This window comes from Rutilus rutilus (assembly GCF_951802725.1).
Source record: "Rutilus rutilus genome assembly, chromosome: 22".
Lineage (NCBI taxonomy): Eukaryota > Metazoa > Chordata > Actinopteri > Cypriniformes > Leuciscidae > Rutilus > Rutilus rutilus.
Window position 1 is genome coordinate 25,714,802 of NC_140227.1, and position 24,757 is coordinate 25,739,558.

General features: G+C 36.1%; 2 protein-coding genes across 4 annotated transcripts in view; both read right to left on the bottom strand.

Annotated features, from left to right (window-relative positions):
- Positions 1-219: 219 nt before the first annotated feature.
- Positions 220-5,778, bottom strand: tdo2b (tryptophan 2,3-dioxygenase b). 2 transcript variants are annotated; one of them, XM_084394893.1, is made up of 13 exons: positions 5,657-5,778; positions 5,438-5,531; positions 5,207-5,297; positions 5,019-5,089; positions 4,745-4,872; positions 3,792-3,978; positions 3,577-3,684; positions 3,379-3,490; positions 1,973-2,030; positions 1,794-1,873; positions 1,627-1,717; positions 509-891; positions 220-297 (listed from the first exon to the last, which is right to left on the bottom strand). In XM_084394893.1, the coding sequence occupies exons 1-12, from the start codon at positions 5,689-5,691 to the stop codon at positions 732-734; spliced, it is 1,215 nt and encodes a 404-aa protein (XP_084251019.1). In that variant the 5' UTR covers positions 5,692-5,778; the 3' UTR covers positions 220-297; positions 509-731. The 2 variants fall into 2 exon arrangements, with proteins under 2 accessions (XP_084251019.1, XP_084251020.1); XM_084394894.1 differs by having other exon boundaries at positions 220-339.
- A 5,298-nt stretch (positions 5,779-11,076) lies between these two features.
- The window catches only part of atp13a3 (ATPase 13A3), a 46,334-nt gene continuing 32,653 nt past the window's right edge, over positions 11,077-24,757 (bottom strand). The window contains exons 22-34 of one of the 2 annotated variants that reach the window (XM_084395228.1): positions 23,712-23,884; positions 23,069-23,191; positions 22,894-22,973; positions 21,746-21,788; positions 21,521-21,630; positions 20,008-20,104; positions 19,405-19,477; positions 17,865-18,030; positions 17,538-17,719; positions 17,111-17,199; positions 16,603-16,683; positions 14,847-14,939; positions 11,077-11,403 (exon numbers count right to left, since the gene is read on the bottom strand). In XM_084395228.1, the coding sequence (XP_084251354.1) occupies positions 11,203-11,403; positions 14,847-14,939; positions 16,603-16,683; positions 17,111-17,199; positions 17,538-17,719; positions 17,865-18,030; positions 19,405-19,477; positions 20,008-20,104; positions 21,521-21,630; positions 21,746-21,788; positions 22,894-22,973; positions 23,069-23,191; positions 23,712-23,884 (1,511 nt within the window). In that variant the 3' untranslated portion in view covers positions 11,077-11,202. The remainder of the gene's footprint in view (positions 11,404-14,846; positions 14,940-16,602; positions 16,684-17,110; positions 17,200-17,537; positions 17,720-17,864; positions 18,031-19,404; positions 19,478-20,007; positions 20,105-21,520; positions 21,631-21,745; positions 21,789-22,893; positions 22,974-23,068; positions 23,192-23,711; positions 23,885-24,757) is intronic. The other variant, XM_084395229.1, reaches the window with a different exon arrangement.

Genomic DNA, 24,757 nt, shown 5'->3' on the forward strand with positions numbered 1-24,757 from the left:
TTACCATCAGAAGCTGGTGAACTGGGTTGGAGAAAATTCTGGAAAAAATTCTGTTTATTTTACAAGTAGTGATGAAAATATATGTTTATTGATGTGGTGCACATCTTCACTTAAACCTTCAGCATAAAATTTGCATCTCAACTACAGTCCAAATTACATTTTATATAATATTGTAATATTGTGTGTGTGTGTGCGTGTGTGTGTAATCAATGAGCCGCATTCAAAAATATCCTTTTATTGGTACAAAAGACATTTTTTACATACATGTTTCAAATATAAATAGTATGTACAAGATTCCTTCACTGTAAAAAAATTCTAACCTCTCCAAGTCAAAATTTTCTAGTGACTGGTCACATCTAAATTTTTTAATTGGCCCAAGTGCAATTCTTGTTGCAATAGTCTGTTAACATTGGCTCAATGAGAAATAATACGTCAGACTAATTGAAAAATTTAGATTTGACCAGTCACTAGAAAATTTTGACTTGGAGAGGTCAAACAGTGTTTTTACAGTGTTGATTTGTTTGTATATACACAATTACTTCATCATTAAACTTCCTTTATCTAGCCTATAACATATGGAGAGAAGTTTCTAGTTTTTCGATATCTAGTAAATTACGTAAATGGAGCAAAAAGCACAGACTTTAGTTGATCAATGCAGAGCGCTTGGCATTATTCCCGAGTTCTTGGACATTATTTCATTTCATCAGCCTGGACAAACAAGTCTGATCTTTCTAATCTGAATCCTCACCGCTGCATGAATTGTAGGAGCTGTCGTAACACTCGGCCATGTAGGGGAACTTATGGATGTTTGGGTTCAGTTTGGGCACCCAGGCACGAGGTACCAGGAATGAAGCCAGGTTGAACAAATCCACAAACACTTTGTAACGGTCACTGAAAGATGAGAGAACGAGGCGTCATTGATTTATGGCAAACTTTTCTGAGGTTAAAGTGTCACTGTTTATCACTGTGTGAAACTCCCATAAATGCATTAAAATGCCAATAAAAGCCTTTTATCATCTTCAAACACATGTAAAAATATATAATCGCGACCTTTTTTCCCCACAATTGTGAGATGTAATCTCTTTTTTATCTTCTTTTTTTCTCGCAATTGACATCTTTTCTCAGAATTTTGAGATCTAAACTCACAATCACGAGTTATAAATTCCAGTTAGGAGGGGAAAAAAACACTGACTTTTTTTTCTCAGAATTACGAGTTCACAACATGCAATTGCGACTTTATATCACACAATTCTGACTTTTTTTTCACAGTATTGCGTGATATAAACGCATTTGCAAGAGGAAAAAAATCTGAATTGCGAGATAAAAAGTTGCAATTACCTTTTTTATTTTTTATTCTGTGGCAGAAACAAGCTTCCATGGAGCGGTTCTCAAACATTTTGGGTCACCAAATCACAATCAGTAGGCTTACAACATCAACGTAGTATGTTACCGCTGGTATTAAATAACAACATTATTTTTTTATGCTGTTTAGACATTTGATTGAGATGCACCCCATAAGAACCACTGTGTAAATGAGCTGTAATCATGCCACCATGAGTAAGATGATGACCAAACCACCACAGGAAGTGTTTCAGACTGGCACAGAAAAAGAAAAATGAGACACACCTGACAGTCGAGCGCAGGTAATGGTATCCTGAAGATCCACCTGTACCTGCCTTACTACCAATCATTCTGTGCACCATACAGACATGGTTATCTAGAGAAAAAGTTTTATGTTAAATGTGGGACATGGCTGTGGATTTCTGAATGAGAGCTCAGAATCAAAGGCTTACATCTCCACTTGGTCATAAGCGTATCGATCTCCATCAGCGAAGTCAGGAGCTGGAAGGGAACCTGGAAGCGAGGCTCTTCCCTGGAAGGGGAAAAATTAAGGTCTGTCTCCATTGTATAATGAATAAAATATGAAAATAATATTTACATGAATTTAGTGGATATTACATGAAATGCATACCTATAGAAATAGATCATTAGAGCTCCTTGAAGGGCCTTGTAAGAAAGTCGACGTTCACCTTTTGGAAAAATATTCAAATCGCAGCAGTGTTAATTAATTTTTTGTCATTAAATGCCAAGGTAATATGACAAAGTAAAGCGTTATAAATGTGTAGGCCTATTACTGAAGCGGATGGACCAAACAGACACATAATTATTCATTATATTTACTGAATAATCCAGCAAACACCTAAACCCCCTAAAAGGAGACAACAGGCCCTTGGCAAGACTGGTTTATGACGTAAAAAAAATGAAGAAGGCACAGGCCATAGGAAAGACACATGCATATCTCCAGGACGTGTGCATGATTATTACAGTCTTGTATAATGTCTTTTGTATTGTATACTGTTTTATGCATGCTTTACGATAGAACCACTAGTTAATGTAACCTCACCCATACCATGTGGACATGAATTTCTATTTGAATTATCTGAATGATTATTTATGTTATAAGTTGATACCTATGCAACAAGAATCTTTAATAGTTTCTCATCAATACTCAATCCAGTTACATATGCAAAACAGCATGCTCAAATACAAAGGGTCGTAAACTTTCCCTCTGAAAGATTAAACTCCGCCCAAGTAGCAGTGCTTCGCCTTCTGAGAATATAGTTCCCAGTATGTATACGGTTAGAAGATGGCTGTGTCTCATGTGACCTTGTTATTTGTACACGCCGTGACTATACAAATCACAACATGTAAATAGGAAAATGTTGGCGTTATTTTGTCACTTATTGGGAGCAGTACGCTAGCTGGAGCCATTTACCTCCAGTCTTTGTGCTAAGCTAGGCTAGCCGTGGGTGCGTCAGACAGAGTTACGGCACGCACGGAGATGAGAAGGGTGTGTATGGACTTATCTAACTCTGGGGGATACGGTGAATAAGCTAAAGTCCCAAAAAGTCGGCGTGTTCCTTTAACATTTTACCCATATTTGCGTGATTGTGTGTATGTGTTTGTTTAGATCAGTTATGTGTTCGTGATTTAGTCAAATAAAACCTTTGTGCATATTCATGTGGGTTTTGATTGTACACAAAAAAATATCCTTTCTGAGAATTGATAGACGTACAATACTGAGTGCTCGCTGGACAAACAGATTAATTGAATTGTAATATTAATTCAGCTACATCAAGTTAATTTAATGAACTGATCCAAATATTTATAATTAATTATAACAAGTTTTTTATTCATATTGAGCTAATTTGCTACCTTACGTTTTGTTTTTTAAAAACTATGAAAAACTTTACTAGACTTGTTGATAACTGTGGAAACGTATCATCACAGTCTGTAAAAGGTTTTAGTTAATAACCCTACTTATTAGTCTATACTACCTTAGCGGTTAATGGCAAAGCATTGTGGGCCGGTCCTCACCTTTGCTTAAAAGATGCTCATGGCGTTTTGGGTCAAATAGGGCAGTGAAGACCTCAGACTGTTTGTTTCGATCCTCTAGAAGCTCCTGCTTTACCTCAGAATCTTCCAGTTTCTATCAGTGAAAGCAATGTTAACCTTAAGCTCAGTAACATGACTGGGAAAAAAATGATTGTGATTAGAAATGAGAGCAGAACGAACTTCCAGTTTCTGCTTCTCCATCTTGAGACCCTCTTCGATGTTGGCTTGGAGTTCCCCCCAGAAATTAAACCCATCACTTTCAAGTCCAGGAGTCCTCTCCAGCCATTGCTACAGAACACATAATAGCATATAACTTTGAAATAGCATTCTAATTAAGGAAAAACAATAGTGGCAAAATTTCTATTTCTTTTGAACCTGAAGATGAGAGGTTTTACCTCCACCAGCTGAAGGAGAGAGGGTTCCTGCTCCGAACTCAGCAGTGTCTCACTCTCATGTTCGTGGAAGTTATCTCTGTAGTGTCGACGGTTGTAGGGGACTCTTAAATGATCCGCCACACCAATCTTACCCTCCAGAAGACGGAACTGAAGACTCTGGAACCCCGAGGCTGGGGACAGATACTCCCTACAACACGTACACAACAAAGTCTTATTCATTCACAAATTACCTGCAGCAAGCTCACTCGTGGAAATATATGTTCTAGGGTGGATATATCAGGAAGATTTTTAATTGCACAACTTCTTACACAAATTCTTTGTACAATTGAGGCCAGTTGTTTATGGTTGTTTGAGCTGAGAGAACCTGGGGCCGGTTTCACAAAGCTATTTTAGACCGGTCTATAGTGTTAGACAAGTCTAAAATTTGCTCATAGACTAGTCTAATGCAAGTTAGACTGTTTCACAAAAATAAAGACTGACTTAATTTAGACCAAACAAATTAGACACCTTACCCCCAGGCTAACTTATGTCTAAGACTCCATGTTACCTTGGCAACCAGCAGTAACAATCAGTTACACAAACAGCGAAAATGGCTCATAATCTAAACATTTCGTCTTGTTACTACATTCTCCGCTAAATTTCCCAAGTAAAATGTCCTTGTAACTGTTATACTCCTCCAACAAACACATATTTTCCGCTGGGGTAAACTGCACTGAGCGGCTGAATGCGCTTACTCGATCCGCCATGTTTTTTGTTTTGAAAAGTGTCTTATTTTACCCAGAATGCATTGCAGTGTAGTCCTACTTAAGATAGTCAGAGTCTTAAGTGCTTTGTGCAACGGTCTGATTTAGATGTCTATCTGAAGTCTGACTACTATATCTAAGCCATAGTCAAAGTCTATCTTTGTGAAACCGGCCCCTGCTTTTATGAGTTATATTGACTGAGGCTGTTACCTAAAGTCAAAGAAGTCCAGGGCAGTCATGGTCTCCAGGACGGCAAACTGTTCCACCAGCAGTTTGAAGATCATGGTGACCCTGTGGATCCGGCTCACCACCTTCAGCATGTTTCTCTCATCCCGAACCTGTGGGCGACGTCCACATTTCATAATTTTTCATTTTAGCACAAAAAATGCATCTAAATAAAGTCATAATGCTTGAGGTAAAGTCAACTCTTCTTTTTAAAGTTACACTCATTTTACTCAATATTCACTTTGTTAGTTTAACTCACATGGTTTTTAATGAATAGGTCCCGAACTGAATCGAGCTCCCACAATATCTGCTTAAACCACAACTCGTAAGCTAAAGGAGAAAGCAGGATAATACAGTCAGGATCTGTAAAAATGGAACCTTTTAATGCTACGTGAGAGCTAACAGAGCAGGTTTTTCATACGTTATGAATACATATAAATAGATTACCTTGGTGAGTAATGATGAAGAGATGCTCATCATGGATTTTGTTGCCTTTCAGTTCACTCTGCAAAACTTGAGCGTCCAGCACCTTGTCAAGCTAACAGCAAACAGACTGACGTTATTACACCTTAATGCACATCAGCTTTTCCGCAAAATAGACTGAAATGTTAGGTATTAATAATTCATATTTGGATCAGTACAAATATCGATAAAGGTTGATGACTTTAAGTTAATTACCTGTAGGTATTCTCCATAGACGATTCCTCCTTTAGTGGCTTTGTTGGTTCCCTTTTGGGATTCATCCTCTTCCTCTGCTTTACTGGTAAACAATCTAATTTTGAGATTAAAAATTTTGAGATTGCATTTTATGGTGATAACATTGTATTTCATTTGATTTTGATATAAAATAAAAAAAGATTAGTTAAAAAACAAATTCTAAAACAATATAAAACCCACTGATGCTTTCTTTCAAAAAACGGACATCCACTCATGGTTTTCCTCAAAATGTCCAACAGGAATTGATCTTATCAACGTTATCACAAGGTTATCTCAAGGTTCTGTGTGTTTCATTGCAAAGTGAAGCATTTAAAGGTTTGAAGTGTCCAATCAAATGCTGGATTGTCAAACCCTGCCTATCCAAGCAGGATGCAAGGTAAGCATGTGAGTGTGTGTTTGTGTCTACAGTTTACAATGTGATTGTTTTGGACTTTTTTCTCTTTTTTTTTTTGACCAGGGTTATTACTAGTTAATTAAAAATAAACATAAACTGAAATAAAATAAAACAAAATATAAAAAACTTTTACTTATTTTATTTTATTTAGTTTAACGATGTTAAAACAACAACATCGTTAACACTTAAAACAATACATTTACTATATAGACATTTCAAAAAACCTATAATAAAAATGACAAAACTAAAAAAACAAAAATTACTAAATCTTTACCATGATAAATTATAAAAAGTTATAAAATTATAAAAACTAATTCAAAATATGAATAAAAACTATAATAGTATCTCAATGATACTAAAATGTAGACTTCTATAATTAATAAATTGAATGATGTGACAATGCTTTTTTTATTTAAATAAATAGCCTACGTTTATATATATTTTTCTATTTAAAAGAAATGGATAGTCCCGGTCCTTGATTATGATCTGCCAATCTTGTTATGATCCCCAAAAACCTCCCATGTAAGATTAGACTTGAAGGGTTTGATTATGCATAAAAAAAGAAAAGAAAAGAAAAAGAAAAAAGGCAAAGCTGCCATAAGCCTATGTGCTTGTTGACCATTTAATTTGTTGTCCAGAGTCAAAATGAGGATTATGTAAATGTTCTGCAATTTGATAATGTGCTTGTTTGTCTCATGGTCAAAGTGTCCTTGCATTTTGAATATTTTTCTTTTAGCTTCTACACTAATGGTAGGCTACCATACGTGTATGGACAGGTAAATATTTAAAAGTCCATATGTCCATATACTCTCTTAAAATTTAACAGTAACAGCCAATGGCATCTCACGATGGTCAGGGGGCATGTCTCGACAAGGTCATGTGTGTTTAACTGTAGAAACTGACGTAGAGAAAAATAATCTAAACGCAAAAAGCAAATACATTTTGAAAACCAGACAAGCCAACAAGTCACAAGCAATGTGACAAATGCATAAATGCAGCCCTCATTTTCAAAACTGTATTAAATGGTCAAATGTAATGACCAGCGCATTTGGCTTTTGTGTTCGGGTGTCCTTTTTGGCGTGTTTATTTATAATCCACAATCAATAAATTTCATCGAGAGAATGCTTCAGGGATTGTAACAACTTTATATAAGAGCTGATTTTTGCTTTCGCATATGTTCTTGTGGAACCATGCATCCCCAAACAGTGACATAACATCACTTGGAGCCCGACCAGGCCTGACCTTAAAAATTAAACAAATCGATTTCTCAGATAGCTTCAGGGCAAATGGTGTCGTAATTTTAATGGGGCTGAAGTTCGGTTAATGTAGCCTACAATATTCTGTGCAAACACAAAACACCACATGATCCAAGAAACACAAGCAGTTATGTGCCTAAAATGATGGAATTATGGAAGTTTGGTCGAAAACAGTGGAAAACCCTGGTGTGGGTGACATTATTAAAGGTTTGATCACGCTAATTGAAAATGGTGTCCTTTTCTCTGTGGTTTCCAAGCAGCTCCCTATTCTATTGTCTACAGGTATTTTCACCAGCTAAAAGCTAAAAAAAAAAAAAAAAAAGAAGAAATTAATTAAAATAGCAGACATAGAACCTTAATGAGGCAGACTAGATGATCGTCAATGTCACTTTCCATAGGCTCTATTAGATTTCGCTTTTAGTAACTAGTAGCCTAGCCTATATTTTTTACTTTTTACTTGCACTATCGTTTCAAATGTTTGGTGTATGATTTTCAGAAATTGCTACTTTTATTTAGCAAGGACACATTCAATTGATCAAATATTTACATAAAAAAAAAAATATATATATATATATATATATATATATATATTTGAACCTACCATTCATCAAAGAATCCTGAAAAAACGTAAGCAGCAAAACTATTTTCAGCAAGAAATCGCAAATCAGCATATTAAAATGATTTCTGAAGGATCATGTGACACCTAAGACTAGAGTAATGATTCAACTTTGTGTCACTAGAATAAACTACATTTAATTATATATTCAAATAGAAAATAAGCCAGCTAAACATCTGAAATCTGAAAGCTTCCCACACCCCATTTTACAGCCAACATGCTGATAGCAATGAACGATATGAATTTTCTCTTTGTGCCATTTATTTACAGAGCAGCAAGTGGGGGAGGAAAAATAGCAAAGACAAACTCACACTATTTATTAAATCAAATCAAATAAAAATAAAAATGACATCTTAAAATATAAAACGTGGCGGGAGAATATCTACTGAACGTCACCAAGAACACTGACCCACGTGACTTTTTCCATATGTATTTATTCAGCATTAATCATTACAAATACACACATTTCCCTGAGGAAATTAACCACTCCAGCCTTAACAGAACCAGTGGCTGAACTTTTGCTCATGTTTGATAACACCTTCGTTCTCACACAAAAATGAATATGACATACGGTACAAAATTAATTATGCAAAAGCAAAGAGTAACTGTATTTAATGACCTCCAGTAATCAAACACTTTTTTTTTTCCTGTGCGTTTGTATCCTAGAGAACTGCAGATATGACAAAGATCACGTGAACATGGCCCCAGTTTTGAAAAACACTTTTTTTTTCAGCACATATATGATTGCTATGGAACTTAAGGGATAGTTAAAAATAAAAGTTCTGTCATAATTTACTCAACCAAGTTGCTGGTCCCCATTAACTTCAATTGAATTTTTCCCGCCCATACTATGGAAGTCAATGGGGACCAGCAACTGTTTGGTTATACCCACATTCTTCAAAACATCCTCTTTTGTGTTCAACAGAACATAGAAACATATAAGATAAAATAGTACATGACAGAATTTTCATTTTTGGAAGAACTATCCCTTTCAGTGTTCATCTGCAGGTGTAAAAGTGAACAAAACCGACAAAAATGTGCATAAGGTGCAGGTTTGTTATTGTGATGATGTTCTCCAAGTCCTAGCAGCAACCTACTGCCTCCTAGAGGAAGAGAAAATGATTGCCACACCACACAGTTCAGATCAAGACAAACTAAACAATTTAAATAAAAAAAACTTCAGAATTAACAATACCAATAATTAAAAAAAAAGAAAATAATTTAACATTCCCCAATCCCAAAAGCATTGCATTCACATTTGTTAAGGACATACATGTAAAAAAAAAAAAAAAACTATAATAATAATAATAATAATAATAATAGGCATGTCTGTTTAACTATCCGGGCTCAGTAGATGGTGCGAGTAGATGCTTTGAGATGTTTTTAAAACTTACACATCATATAATTGATCGTGTCACCCAGGTCAATAACAGCAAGGTGATTTGTTGTTGCCTCGCTCAAGGAATGCCCAGCAAACACGCGTTTATGATATTAACAAACATACAGATACGACATTGGACATACGGTTGAAAAGAACACATTGCAAATATGGCAGATGATCAATACCATTTCAAACATCAAACAGTACCGAAGTATTACAGAAACGGAGCAATAACAAGACAGACAGATTCAGCCCTTTTTCAGATTAAACGGAATTAAAAATGCCCCATATACAGCAAAACAAATCAACATGAACTTGAAAACCAAACAATAAATAAAATCAAATGTGTAGGAAAATCCGTGATTAGATTGTTGGATTACTGTTCGAACTTCTTGTTCCTTCGTATAACATTTCATTCCAAGGTTCATGTAGAACATGTATCTTTAATATGTTTACAAATTCTGTTACCACACATGGTAATTCATTATTAAATTAAGTGCTGTCCAAAAGACAAGCAATTGATATTTTCCATTTTTAATAGTACATATTACTATTAATCATTTCCCATTTGAGACTTTTTTGATAACATGAAAAGTTGCCGGGGATAAAAAAATAAAATAAAAATAAAAAAACATAAAAAGGCATGAAACTTACCTCAGTGAAATGACTGACCAATACTCTTCAAAATACACTATAAATGGTTTGGATTTTCAGATGAGCAACAATACAAACTGTCAGTGTAATGAAAAAACAACGGTGATCACCTGATATTGCTTAGTGGTTCTTTTCAGGAACGCCACATGTAAAATTATTATATGAAAAAAAACAAATAATACCAAAAGATGCAAATCTGCAAGTTGAGAATAGTTAAACTGCATTGTATAAATTATGCAAATACATCACATCTGGAAGAGGGGGAGGGATCATCTGCAACAGATTTCGAACCTTCTAATGATCGTTTAGGATGAAAAATGTTGTTTTGTTTCCTAGATTAGCAGCAAAACCGTTAATAAGTCATGCACAAGTAATACTGTTAACTGGCCAATTGAGAATGATTTTATCAGCAACCTGCTTTGATTTGGATTGCAAAATTTCAACATACAATTGTCAGATACACAAACTTAAAGGAATCCAGTTTAAAACTATCATTTGTACTTTTTCCTAATGTGCCCTATATTTCTCGATGTAAGCCCCTTGCCTGTTTCCTGTTGATCCCCAATGCAATTCCCAGAAACGTTTCGTTGCAAAAACTGTGATGCCGGCTTTTTAGTTAAATCAGGACTTGACTTCGGTTTCAGGATGGATCAAATCAAAACCGATCGCAAATGCTGCGCCAGGAAAAGTGAACAAAACGCAAACTTTTACAAATTTGGCCTTCCACAAGTGAATCCCACCTCGATTCTTCCATGGGAAGAGATATGAAAAGTAAAGATCAAGTATAATTATATATCTACGTCGATATATATATTTTTTTAAACGAGCTGGCTGAAAACGAAGCTGGATCTTGGATTCTGTGAGCCACTAGAGTTTGGTTTGTTCCGCATGCAGCGACGGTTTCCAAAGCGTTAGCATGCAGCCCCTGCCGCAGAGCCTGTAGAGATGATGCACTACAGACTACAGTAACAGGACGATGCTTGAAATCCAGTGAAGAGCCTCCTTGATATCTGTAGGAGAGCCACCAGGACCATGGTGTGTCTGACGGTGATCTAAAGAGCCACATTTGGTAATGAGTTCAATGACTTTGCGGTCTACATGATGTCTTAAGGGGATATCGGTGACGTGCTGACAAACCGCACGCCTGAGTGGGCGGGGCTTACACAGTTCCCAGCCCGTGAACCCCGCCCATTTAAAAAAAACATATTGTGCAGCAGAAACAAACAAACAAACAAACAAAAAAATCAAATGGGAGAACAGAACCTCGAAATATCTTCGAAGTGTTATTAAAAACTCTCCGTTGCAGGGTTTTGTTTTTGGTGTCTTTTTTCGTATCGGTTCGAACAAAATCGTTAAATTTGACAGTGTTTAGGGATCTCCCCGGTGGTTTGGATGCGCGATACGGAGTGTGAGCGGGTGGAAATGCTAGGAAACAGCCTCGATCTGGTAGGAGCAGTCGTCCGGATGAGGGCCGGGTTTGGCTTCAGTAGTGCTCTTAGGTTTGGGAGGCCAGTCGGGATCCACGCTCAGCTCTTGGGCCAGGTGCATGTACCGAGCCTTGGGCACTTTTCTCTGTCGGCAGCACAGCCAGGAGAGGCATTTAGGTCCATACAGTTCTATTCCTTCCTATAGACACACAAACACACACACACACACCGGCCAGAGAGGAACACAGGGGAAGGTGAAGATAAGAAGTTTTTATCCTTTTCTTCAAAAGACAGAATTCAAACCTGTAATGGAATCGCTGTAAACTACAACAAAATGAAATGAGATATTCATATTCATCTGCAGAAACAATGTCAGAGCCTTTGGTCTGTCTGTAGAGTATGTCATGCCTCTGAGCACATGCAAGGGTAATGAATTTGTATTCTTATCCAAATTGATATAAAAATTCCAATGAAATATACATTTTTGCTTTAGCTAAGCTCAAATGGTATTAAAAAGAATGTTCCGGGTTCAAATCCATGGCATGCTGTCAGTTACCACAGAAAATAACTTTGATTTGTCATCAACGTAATGTGCTTTCAATGCAAAATACAAATAGTAAGTATATGGGGGAGGACACTGCATTGTGATAAAGGTTCAGTTTTAAAAGACTTACTTCATTATAGAGTTAAAATGGAAGTAGTAAGACAAAACCACTCACTAACCTAATGCGTGTAAAGATATATAACATTTCTGAGCACACTAATTGTATACAATATGCGCACAGAGAAAAACCCACTCACAGGAATCATATTAGTAAAGCATAAAGTGCAGTTCATCCATCTGTTGGTGTAGAAGCATTAAAATAAGTGCTTTAACAAAAACATGTCATCTTCATAACCCTTTTGAAGGGTTGCTTCATGGACTTACTGTAGACAATATTTGCTTGTTTTAACAGGCTAAGGGCTCAAAATTATTATTGTTTTTTTAAATCGAAGGCAGGCCACAGATAATGTCAATAGAGCTCCTTTTAAACCCGGGACATTCCTTTAAAAGAATATTCCAGGTTATTTGCAATCTATTATTATATATTATAACTTATTGACAAGCAAAAAAAAAAAAGAGTCAACCTGGTTCATTTCTCAGTATCAGTGTTATTATTCTTAATAAAAAAGTTAAATTAAGTTAAGTTAAATTCTATATATATATTAAAAAAAAACTTTTCAAAAAAAAAAAAAAAATTAGGAAAAACTAATAAAAAAAAGTTTAAGTTTAAAACTTAAATTAAACAACTAAAATGACTTAAATAGAAATAATTATGAGTAAAAAGTATGTAATACTAAAATACTAAATATAATACTAAAATAACTCCATGTCTGCATGAATACACCAAACAAATTGGTAACTTGAAGTTCATCCACCAACAATAATATTCCCAATTTAAAAGGATGATGCACGTATAAAGTATTTGTCTGTGATCATCGACAGCAGGCCACAGACTCGTTCTGAACCCAGAGCATTCATTTAAAGGAATATTCGGAGTTATTTACACTTTAAACAGGACCCATTATGCCCCTTTTTACAAGATGTAATGTAAGTCTCAGGTGTCCCCAGAATGAGTCTGAAGTTTCAGCTCAAAATACCTCACAGATCATTTATTACAACATGTTGTAAATACCAATTTTCGATTGGAAGCAAAAACCTGCTGTTTTGATGCATGTATCTTTGAGTGCAAATGAGCTGCTGCTCTCCACCCCCCGCATCTAGAATAGCGCTGTGCCTTTACAGCTCATGCCTCGAATACTCTGCCAAACACTAACTATGGCAACTTAACTACACTACTGTTCTAAAGTCTGGGATTGTAAGTCTTTTATGCTCACCAAGACTGCATTTAAAAGAAAAAAAACACAGTAAAAACAGCAATGTTGTGAAATAATATTACAGTTTTCTGTTATAATATATTTTAAAATGTAATGTATTCCTGCTGTGACGAGGCTGAATTATTCCATTACTACAGTTTTTAATGTCACATGATCCTTCATTCTAATATGCTGATTTGCTGCTCAAGAAAACATTATTATTATTATTATTATTATGTTGAAAACGGCTGTTCTGCTTAATATTTTAGTGGAAGTATTTTTTTTTTTTCAGGATTCTTTGATGAATAGAATGTTCAAAAGAACAGTTTTTTTTTTTTAAAGGGGTGGTATAATGCCCTTTCCACAAGATGTAAAATAAGTCTTTGATGTCCCCAGAGTGTGTATGTGAAGTTTTAGCTCAAAATACCCTAGAGATATTTGCATATAGCATGTTAAAATTGTCAATTTTTGAGGGTGAGCAAAAACGCACTTTTTGTGTCTGTTCCTTTAAATGCAAATGAGCTGCTGCTCCCGGCACAGAGGGCGGAGCTTCAACAACTTGTGTGCTTTTACCTCACACAGACATGCACTGAAAATTTCAAAAACGTTTAGCCTTTTATGTTCAAACTGGAGTCAGACAAAGATGGAGAGACTCAAGGAGAAGTGACAACATGTAGAAGCAACAGCACATTTCTGAATGGTTAGTTGATGAATTTATGTAGCTTATGTGTAGCTATCTTCTAGTCATTGATTAGCATATTCTGTCTTGATAATCTATAAATCGCGTTCCCGGGGGCGTTTATGTAAATTTTAGGGTTTGTGATGTCACTAACCCGGGAGGAAGCTTGTGTAGTCCGTACCAGCCATTTATTGTAGTCCTTAAAAAGCAATTTCTTTAAAAGCAAATATCTCCCTTTGCTTTGAACTTTGAGCGTTGTAACTTTGCAGATGTTGTTTACGCTCAAACAGCAACATTACACACTAACTAAAGTTAGAAAAGTGAAATCATAATCAACCACCCCCTTTAAATATATTTTTGTAACATTTAAAGCAATTTAAACTAAAGCATCCTTGCTGAAAAGTATTAATTTCTTTAATAACTAAAAAATATCTTACTCACTCCAAACTTTTGAACAGTAGTGTAGTCTAAAAAAGTAAACCTGGTTGTTGTTTTTTCATCAAGGACTAGTTAACAAGGCACTGCAAACTATAAATTAGTTAAGCAAAACCAGAAGTAGAAAACTTCAAAAATGCTTTCCACAGACATTAAGTTGCAAACAACCCAGAATATTCCTTTAACCAAACCAGATGCTTTATAAACACACAAAACACAATATATCAGAACTTTAGTGCAAGTTTTGCAATTCATTATGTTAGACGTTAAATATTGCTCTGTTTGGCACATACCTGCACCGTCATTCCAAACACGGTTTAAAAAGACGCATAGCTTACACATGTATGCAGTAATTGCCACTACAGAAGGAGCATTAGAGGAAAATGGGGGGAGGGGGAGGAGGGATAATCGTAAGCCCCCGGAGCATGACAAAACAAGAGTTCCCACAGGGGGCACTAGAGAGCGTTCAGAAAAAATCATGTTGCCGCATGCAAGGCCAAACGTTAAAACAGGGTGTTGGGTGAGAGGGAAAGAGAGGGTGTTGAGTGAGAGGGAAAGAGAGAGTGAGGGAGAAAGGAGAGGGGGAAAAGAGTGAGAGTGGGAAATAGGGCGGAGTGGACACCAGGAAGTGAAAAGGCAACGGTGAACAGAAGTGTCAGATTTTTCCCAACCTGTGGTGTCGGGCCTGCAGGGGAGACGCCATAGCTTCCCTGCTTGTCTCTGCTGAACACATGCTTCCATAAGATGACGTCAAGCACGACGGTCTAAAGAATATCGCAGTAGGGGCGGAAAGAATGAAGAGAGCTACGGATCACATGGCTAGCAAAAGATTTATGGTCATCAATTGTTTCTGCTGTTTCCTTGTCAAGAGCAAAACTAAATACATTTCTTTTTGAAAGGGCAGTGGGTTTTTTTTTGGATTGTGTGTTAGTTAAAGAGAAATAGAGGGATGCAAGAGAATTATTTTATTCTGCCCTAAAAATAATCAGTTTATTGGCAATGAACATCAAGCGAGATCACAGGATCGGGTCCCTCTGATTGGCTGCTGGAATCTAGTATTCTATGATTGACAGGTGAGGGAGAATGTCTGAGAAGGAGCGTGACCTGTAGTCCGCACCAGGAAGACGGCGGGATCTAGAGGCGAAGCAAACAGCCGCTATATGCCACTACGATGATTGCTGGCATTTCTTAATAAGCGTGAGGAGTTTGCTCAAAGTTTGACAATAGTAATTTGACCTTTTCTTTCATTCAGAGGCAGGAGCTGCTGATGGAATCAGACACGCTGTACAATTCATGGCCTGGCTGGCTGTATAGCTCAAAATATAACTTCTGTTTCCTTATCCTGTGAATCAGCCTCAGCAGAGCAGATGAAATTTATTTTTGTATAGGGATGGGAATCGCTCCAATTCATTAATGATTCTTTTAGTGCTTTTCAGGAAGCACCAAATTACTGATCCTAATACTGTTAACATATTTATCATATAATGATGCTTATAATGAGGCAAATGCTTAAGAGTCTATGATTGGGTTATTATTGCAGTATGTTTCTAGCATGTTATATGTTTGGAAACAGTTCTTATTGATGGAGTGTGTAGCTTTTCATTTCTTAAACAACTATGTAGGAAGAAACATCATGGCCATATTCCAGGATGACAATGCCAAGATTCATCAGGCTCAAATTGTGAAAGAATGGTTGGGAGGGAGCATGAAGAATCATTTTCACACATGAATTGGCACTTCTGAGTCCAGACCTTAAATTCATTGAAAGTCTTTACAGAGTGCTGGACTCTTACATTGTCAATACAAGATCTTGACCACAAATTGATGTAACTCTTGATGGAAATACAGTACAGTGAGACTGATGAATCTTGACATTGTAATCCTGGAATATGGCTATGATGTGTCTTCCTACATGGTTGTTCAAGAAATGAAAAGCGACACACTCCATTAATTAGGGTTAGAAGAACTGTTGCCAAACATATAACAAGCTAGAAACATAATAATCACTGCAATAATAACCCAATCATAGACTATTAAGCATTTGCCCATTTAAATCCAAACAGCAACTTTTGTTTCTTTTGGCCGGGCAGTGTATATTTATATACATAAGACCTTGTGTGTACATGTATATGTAATACTTTAATTTTTTTTGTTCAAGTTATATAAAAATGGAACCAGATCTGAGCTCTTGATTCCCAACCCTTTTTTGTATTTTTCTGTAGCAGTGTATATGCCATCAAGTACAATTGAGGGTTTTAATTAGGTTAACAGCGAGAGCAGTGTGTTATTGATCCTGGCTGAAGGGTCAACTCCATCTTCCCTAAATACTGTATATGAACTAGCAATAGAATTACATTGAAATGCAATTTCTTTTCATATCCACAACAAATAATGTGGGAGATGTAAGAGTCTGATGTTCCCACTTACCTCGATGAACACACTCACTAAGGTGTTGCCCAGCACGATAAGCACCATAGCCACACGCCAGCTCAAAGGAACACACACAAGCTGAGGAGAATGGAGACAGAGAACTTCTTAAAACATGAAGATCAGTAACAATTTATTTTGAAAGAAATGAATACTTCTATTCAGGAAAGGTGCATTCAATTGATCCAACGTAACATTAAAGACATTTATAATGTTGCAAAATATTTCCATTTCAAATAAATGCATGGTTTTCACAAAAATATGAAGCAGCACAACTGTCTTCAACATTGATAATAATAAGAAATGCTTCCTGAGCAGCTAATCAGCATATTAGAAAGATCTGAAGTATCATGTGACACTGAAGACTGGAGTAATGAATGACGCTTTCATAAATCACATTTTAAAATATATTAAAATGATTTTGAATTGTGAAAGGTATTGAAATAATTGAATAATTATTCAAACAATAGGACATTATCTAAAGGAATCAATTAAGAAACAACCATACCTCCAAAAATTGATAGATTCCAGAGATTGGGACAAACATGATGAAAAACAGGAAAATGGTGAGAATTAAAGCAGAAAGAACAAACGGCCCTAAAAGAAACAAAACAGACAACCAGAAACACAGTCAACGAACAGTAACTGAGAACTAGATTTGCCTTTCCTCTGTCAAATCAATTCAAATTCAATATTACAATGATATCACTTGTTAATTTTTTTGTTCTTTTTATTTTAGACATTTAAGTCAATTGGAAATGTTCAAAATGTACTCAAACTTCTTTAAAATAATATATGCATAAAATTGGGAGAAAAAGAATATAAAAACATGCAATTATAAATATGAAAACAATGATTTCAAAACATTTCTGCCTTGTGATTTGTCTGTTACACTGCACTGTGAATGCATTAAGTTGAAAAAGGTTCATCCTTACAGTTCTTGTAGCTGGGCTGGCGAAAAGGTTTTCCTTTGGAGAAAACAACGGCAACAATGAGGTACTGAAACGAGGAGACGAAGAAGAGTGTGGTATTCACATCGTTCATGATTTTTTCTTCTTTGGGCTCGTCGGAGTTAGTGGAGTTATCCATGTGATGAGGAGCAGAGCAGTTGTAGATACTGTAAATTACAGAACAAAGCAAAAAAACAAAAAACAATGACCTTGAGCTGCAGTCAGATTATAAGATCGTTTTTAATGCAACTGTAAGGTTAGAAAAAAGAAGAAAAAGGTTGTTCTGCATTGGAGGCAGCGCAGCATACTCACTCTGGCTTGGAGTACCAGTCTAATTTTTGGATCAAGAGAAAGCTCATGATCTGGAAACCCAGGCAAATGAGAATCTGGGTCAGAACTGAGAAGAGGAGAGGAACTGAGACGAGACCGGAGGGAGGTCTTCGGGCGACGAGCTCCTTCCATGCGGAGTTCAAACTCACTAGGAGTGGGTGGGGAAAGCGAAAAAGAGAGAAATTACAGCAAAAAGAATCAATAATGTACTTACAATCAGTGGTGGACAGTAATTAAGTAGTTTTACTTAGTTACTGTACTTAAGTAAATTTTTCAAGAATATTTTTTTGTAAGGAAACTTCTACCACTTGATTCCAAAGCATAATATCATACTTTTTGCTCCACTACATCTCATAATAACATATCGTTTCTTGTTTATTTTGAAGAAATAGCCACTCGATTCATGAACGTGGCGATTTTTTCCAATGAACCCGTTCACAAATTTAACTGAAAGATTCATTCACGAATCGGACTGATTCAATCTTGAGTCAAACAGCTCACTGATTCAATAATCGGGACAAAACGAATTGGGAACTGGGATAATGTAATAGCTTGAATTCCATGAAAAGTAAGTTACTTAATGCCAGATTTGTATATTTATTATTGTAGATGAAAATCATATTTACGTCATGACTGTCAGTTGTAAATATAAGTAGTATTGCAAAACATTTGAACAAAATGTTGGTTTATTTGCAGAACAATAAATCAAATGTCTGCACTAAACTTTCTGAGGTAACGCTTTATTTTACAGTGTCTTTGTTACACGTTACAAGTAACTACTATAGTAATTACTACAAATTGTACTTAATTATATGGAACTAACCCTATAGTGAGTACATGACATGTAGTTAATTATTATTACTCAGTCCTTAAAATGTAAATTAAAGTGTAACCCTTGCTGATAATGACTAGAATAAAAAATAAACATGGTTCATCGATCAGAGCTGTATACTTTTAATTCTGGAGTACATTAAAAATCTACTTTTGTAGTTTTACTCAACTACTTTTATTACAGTACTATTTTATTAGGGTATCTGTACTTTTACTCAAGTACTTGATTTGTGTACTTCGTCCACCACTGCTTACAATTAATTAATAATGCACCTCGATTTCCATAAGCTCAAACTCTTAAAGTTAAATCTAAATACTTACTGACAACATAAAATCCAAATTGGCTAATTACTCTATTTATTTCCCTGATCTTATGCGATGTAATCACAATGGATACTATACAGAACAGTCCTATATTATTTTCTAATTAAATTGTCTGTGTATTCTCTATTATTTCACATTTGGTGAGTTAAATGCAATGAGAAATGCATTGTGGAGGTTAAAGGGTTCAAACCAGATGTTCAGAATCCACTAATCCGTATTACAAAGACTAGTTTGTAAACAAACACACAAAGTAAAGTAATATTACTGCATAATTCATAAAAACTAAAAAGATAGAACAGGCTAAAACAACAGGCAATGCTAAGATCAATTTGAGCTGAACAAGAAAGACAATACAGATGACACTCACTGGTGAAGACAATAAGAAGAATGATGGCTATGTCGATGAAGAGAAACTGGAAGTCGCCCAGGTTACTGCGAATCTGAAATGCATTATTAATGGATCAGGGTTTTATAAGCAATCTCAGCGAGAACTAATGATCTTTGGTTACTCACAATCTATCTTCAAGCACAGAAAACCAAGTTAAAGGCTGCGTCCGAAATAGCATACTCTCTTGAGTAGGTACTTATTTTGAACAAGTACTTCACGACCTCTAAAAAAGTATGTTCTATATAGAGTGATTGTGTGTAGTATGAATGTAATCTGGACGCCATGTTGTCACTGTCACACGACCTACCAGCAACCATTCATAAATCCTCTCCCGTGGCCTCATGGGATAGTAAAGAGCCCATCATATGTACACTTCAGAATCTCGCCAGAAGTTGTAGGTCATCCGGGTAAATTTGCCTACTCTTTTATGATTACTCTGAATTCGGACATGCTTCTTTCGTCACATACTGTTTTCCGCCTACTATATAGTAAGGAGGTATGCGATTTCGGATGCAGTCAAAGATGTATATTAACTACAGTTCAGTCAATTGTTGTGGTTGAAATCATGACAGGGGAACTTACGGAGTAGAGAAGGGCGACACTGAGGCACTGAATAATACTGTACAGGGCCATGAACTTGAACACACAGAAGGAGGTGATGAGAGCCGCCCGTCCCTCCCTGTGGAGAAACAACAAGTGAGACTCAGCAAACAAGACATTTTATCATTGGGTAAAATGGTCTACAATGTTGAATGCCCCCTCATCAACTCATTGTGGTTCATTAAAGGTTCAGTAAGTGATTTCTGAGAAACGCTGTTGGAAATTGAAATCAACAACCAAACAAACAGTTTTGTGAATATTTGATAGATTTCTGTTTTGTGCGTGCTGAAAAAAAAGTGTTTGTACATAGTACTGGTTGTGTAAATAGGAGAAAAACAAAGTGGATTGGACCAATGCACTGACCACAAAACACTCGTTAAGCCAATCAGAAGTAGGGGCGTATCCGCTCATAATGGGGAGGAGAGAGAGAGTGAGCAAGAGGGGCATTTGCAGAAAGACTGTAGAAAGAGAGATGGCTGAGATATTACCAAAGAGGAAATATTATTGGAAAAAGAAGGGTTATGATCAGGCAAGAGCTAGAAAAGCTTTCCAGTGCTGGAGAGACATCAGAGAGCCTCTCAGGTTGCTTTGTTTCTGCTCAATATATGTGAGTAGATGCGCCAGCTAGCCGTTGCCTGTGTTGCACAGCGTGTTTATTATTTTGGAGGAAGAGGGTGTTTCGTTCGGATAGGGGTGTGTTTGTTTGGATGTCGATTTCAAATATCAACAGTGTTTCTCAGAAAACTTCAAGACAAAAACTTTAATACAAAATTATTAAAAAGTTAATCAAACCCAAAAGAGTTATTTTATTTCTACTCTTTTTCTGGCTCTTCTGTGTTTTCCTATGCCTGTTCTCCATCCTCCTTATGAATTTAGTGAAAATAAATAAATTAATTAATTAATTAAATTCAAAATTGCGATTGTGATTAAAAATGACAAAAAAAAAGCTCTAGGTTTGCTGTGCTTGTTTGTTGGTCAGCACAATTTAGCCAAAAAATGTGTCATACAATAATAATAATGATAAATAAGTAATATTACCATTGTAATAATAAAGAATCCAGGAAAAATGTAATTATAATCATTTCATTTTACAACACAACTGTATGTATGGCTATTTTAATTCCAGGAAGCCTTTTAATTGCCCTTTTCTTAACAACAGCTGCTTTATAAGCGCTTCAAGTTCTCATTCCAGACCCAAACTCAAAGCACATGCAGAGATACGTTTGTGTGGAGCAGCATTTATTGAAAATTATCCCTAATCAAAGGTACCGTTGATGTATAATGCGAAACGTCATGCATTTTGGGGTTTCTGAGGTCAGAAGCCACATTTTTGCAGTTTAAATATATGCAGTTTTTGGACTGAAGATGTTCTGAGTACTGAAACTTACAGCGTGTTGTAGAACACAATGAACTGTTTCAAAAGATACTGAAAGTTTTGATTTCTCATTATAGGGCTGCATTAAAACAGAGCCGTGCTGTGGTGCAGTAAGGAGACCTGATCAGATTGGGCACGCAGGTGATGCTGGGAGTTGTGGAGGTGAAGGGAGACGCCACTGAAGCCTCCAGCTCTGACAGGGAGATCCCAGCATGAGCTCTCTTCAGTGCCTGAGCAAGAAACAGACAGACGTCAGCAGCTACACATCACACTTTCACAAAATATGACAGGTGTAAAAGACACACAATTGAAAAGGTTTTACAACAGATTTTTAAAGTCTCTCACCCCACAGTCGTTCGCTCCATCTCCACACATTCCTACAAAATAGCTGCAGCAGAGAGCAGAAAAAAAATACAAAAAAGTTTAGTAAGATTTTTACTTTTTCTTGTCGAGAAAGTGGGCGGTACTTGGCTAACGAAAACTCATTGTCACAATGTTAAGGTGTTGTGAGTGGTTTCTAGGCTGCTAGATGGTTGCCTACTGGACCAAGTCAAAATATCAGCCTAATCTTGACGATATAGTCTCTAGTTATGGCTCAGGCCCTTAATTCAAGTCCATGTGTATATCATTTCCCATTTTATCCTCTGCCAGGCAAAACTGTAACTTTAATTATTCTAGCCAATTAAAGCTTAAAAAGAAACAAACATACAACTGCCTTTCAAAAGTTTGTGGTTAGTAAGTTTGGTCACACTTTATATTATGGTCCAATTCTCACTATTAACTAACTATTAACTACAATAAACTCCTAATTACTGCTTATTAATAGTTAGTAAGGTAGTTAAGTTTCCGTATTGGGTAGGATTAAGGGATGTAGAATATGGTCATGCAGAATAAGGCATTGAGATGTGCTTTATAAGTACTGATAAATATCCTAGTAATATGCATGCTAATAAGCAACTAGTTGATAGTGATAATTGGACACTAAAGTGTTACCGCAAGTTTTTTTAAATGTTTTTAAAAGAAGTTATGCTTCTTATGCTCACCAAAGTTTATTTGATCAAAAATACAGTAAAATAGTTATATTGTGAAATATTAATACAATTTAAAAATGTTTTTCTATTTAAATATATATTTTAAAATGTAATTTATTCCAATCTAATATTCTGATTTCTTATTATCAATGCTTCATATATATATATATATATATATATATTTTTTTTTTTTTTTTTTTTTTTTTTTTATATAAAATCTTACTAACCCCAAACTTTTTAACAGTAGTGTATATTCGTTATAGATATTTTCATGACTTTATAAAAGTTTGTTAATTTCCAAGTATGAAAATCATGACTGTCAGACCCCTGCATTTAGGTTCGTCGCACAAAAGGTGTGGGACGAGTTAAACACACTTAACATAGGGATGGGGGTTTGTGCAAATTAGATATGAATAGATAATGAGCCATCATGGTGTGTGTGTGTGTGTGTTTAATACTCACTCTACACTTTCCAATGTTTCAACAAGCTGAGTCTTCTGGTCAGGAGCCATCCTTGCAAATACTGTTCCATGAAGCACCAGCTACAACAACAACAATAAAAACACCATTGATATCATATACAATATTACGACACACGTGTAAATATGGCATAAAAAGCAAATTGCTTTCAGCCAACCTTCTGTAGCAGGTCCTGGAAATGCTCAATAATTACAGCAAAAGATTTTCCGCTCATGGCAAAGTGATACTGTTCCTGTGGTCTCGTCTCAGAATTCCCATCTTCCATAATAATTTCCATCTCCTGCCATCAGAGAACACAAGTACAGAGAGATGCTGAAGCTAAATCTTTATCGATAACATTTTTGGTTTTAAAGTCACCATTAAATCAGAATGGACAATTCTTGTACTGCAGCTTTTTCCATAAATTTCTCTTTTCTCTGATGACGTGTTTACTGGCACAAGGGCGGGGCAACCTGTCACTCACATGACATCACAGCAATAGCAAACCACAACCATCCAATCAATTACCAATGGACAAAATCAATTCTCACCCTACATTTTCTCTTGTTCAAGAAGTCACTTCACTCGCATATACAACACAATAGAGAAGAAAAGACTTCTGTTTCATGCAGACTTTATTTACCAAAGTTTTTTTTTTTTATGTATATTGTATGGCCTTGAGTACTTTCATTGTAAGTGTCCTATTGTAAAAGTGATTTTACTAAAGGACAAGCTGAAAAACAAAAGCTGTTGATAGAGCTTCACATGTAACATTCCTGTGACAGCAGTGACAGGTTCTGGCCAGTAGACGGCACACTGACCTCTAGTTTGGTGGGCTTGTTGGAGGGTTTGCCGGGTTTGTCGGCGTAGTGCCAGTTGATCTTGGCAGCCTGGCCGTCTTTAGGGGGGAGAGCGTCGGCAATAATGACTCGGTCTTGCGGCTGAATCATGCCGCAGTCTCGTGCCACAGAGATGGCCGTCAGCATGTTGTCACCTGCGCAAGAGAGGAAAAGATGAAGAAAATAAGAAAGAGACCCTTACTGAAAGCAATACACTAAAGGTGTCATTTTTAAACCCCATTCTTTTGGACCTTGGTACACATCCATTATACTGGTATAATGGTACTTTTTTGTAAGTGAACAGTGATGATGGCTGATATCTGGCAATGACCCAGTGTTCCTCATGATTGTAAGCGTGGGTCATGTACAAACTCAATCTGCTTAAGTTCACAATGCTGCATTCAGCCTCGTCTGAACTTTGGACCGCTTGGCTGGTAATCTGGAGAGCTGAGAACCTTATTAGACCAGATTCCAGGAATACCTAATGAATTAAGCTTCAAAGCTCCCAGACTCCTGTCTGTCTGACCACGGCTGATCATTCTAAACGCCCTACCATCTTCAAACAATTCAAACTAAAACAAATAAGGTAAGCAGTAAGTAACTGAACCAGAATATCCTGTCAGAAAGGCCCCAAGCACAACTGCGACAAAACATTTATTATATCTAGCTTCATGGGTAGCACATGTACATTACCATTCAAAAGTTTGGCGTCAGAAATACTTTTATTCAGAAAAAAATCATTCAATTGATCAAAAGTGAATACAAAGACATTTATGTTAAAAATTATTTCTATTTCAAATAAATGCTGTTATTCTGAATTCTTTAAAGAATCCTGAAAAAAAAAATAAAAAAAAATGTATGACCGTTTCCACAAAAATATTAAGCAGCACAACTGTTTTCAACATTGATAATTATAAGAAATGTTTCTCGAGCATCAAATCAAGAAACATGTCACTGAATACCGGAGTAATGATCCTGAAAATTCAGCTTTGCCATCATAGGAAAAAAAATTGCATTTTAAAATGGAA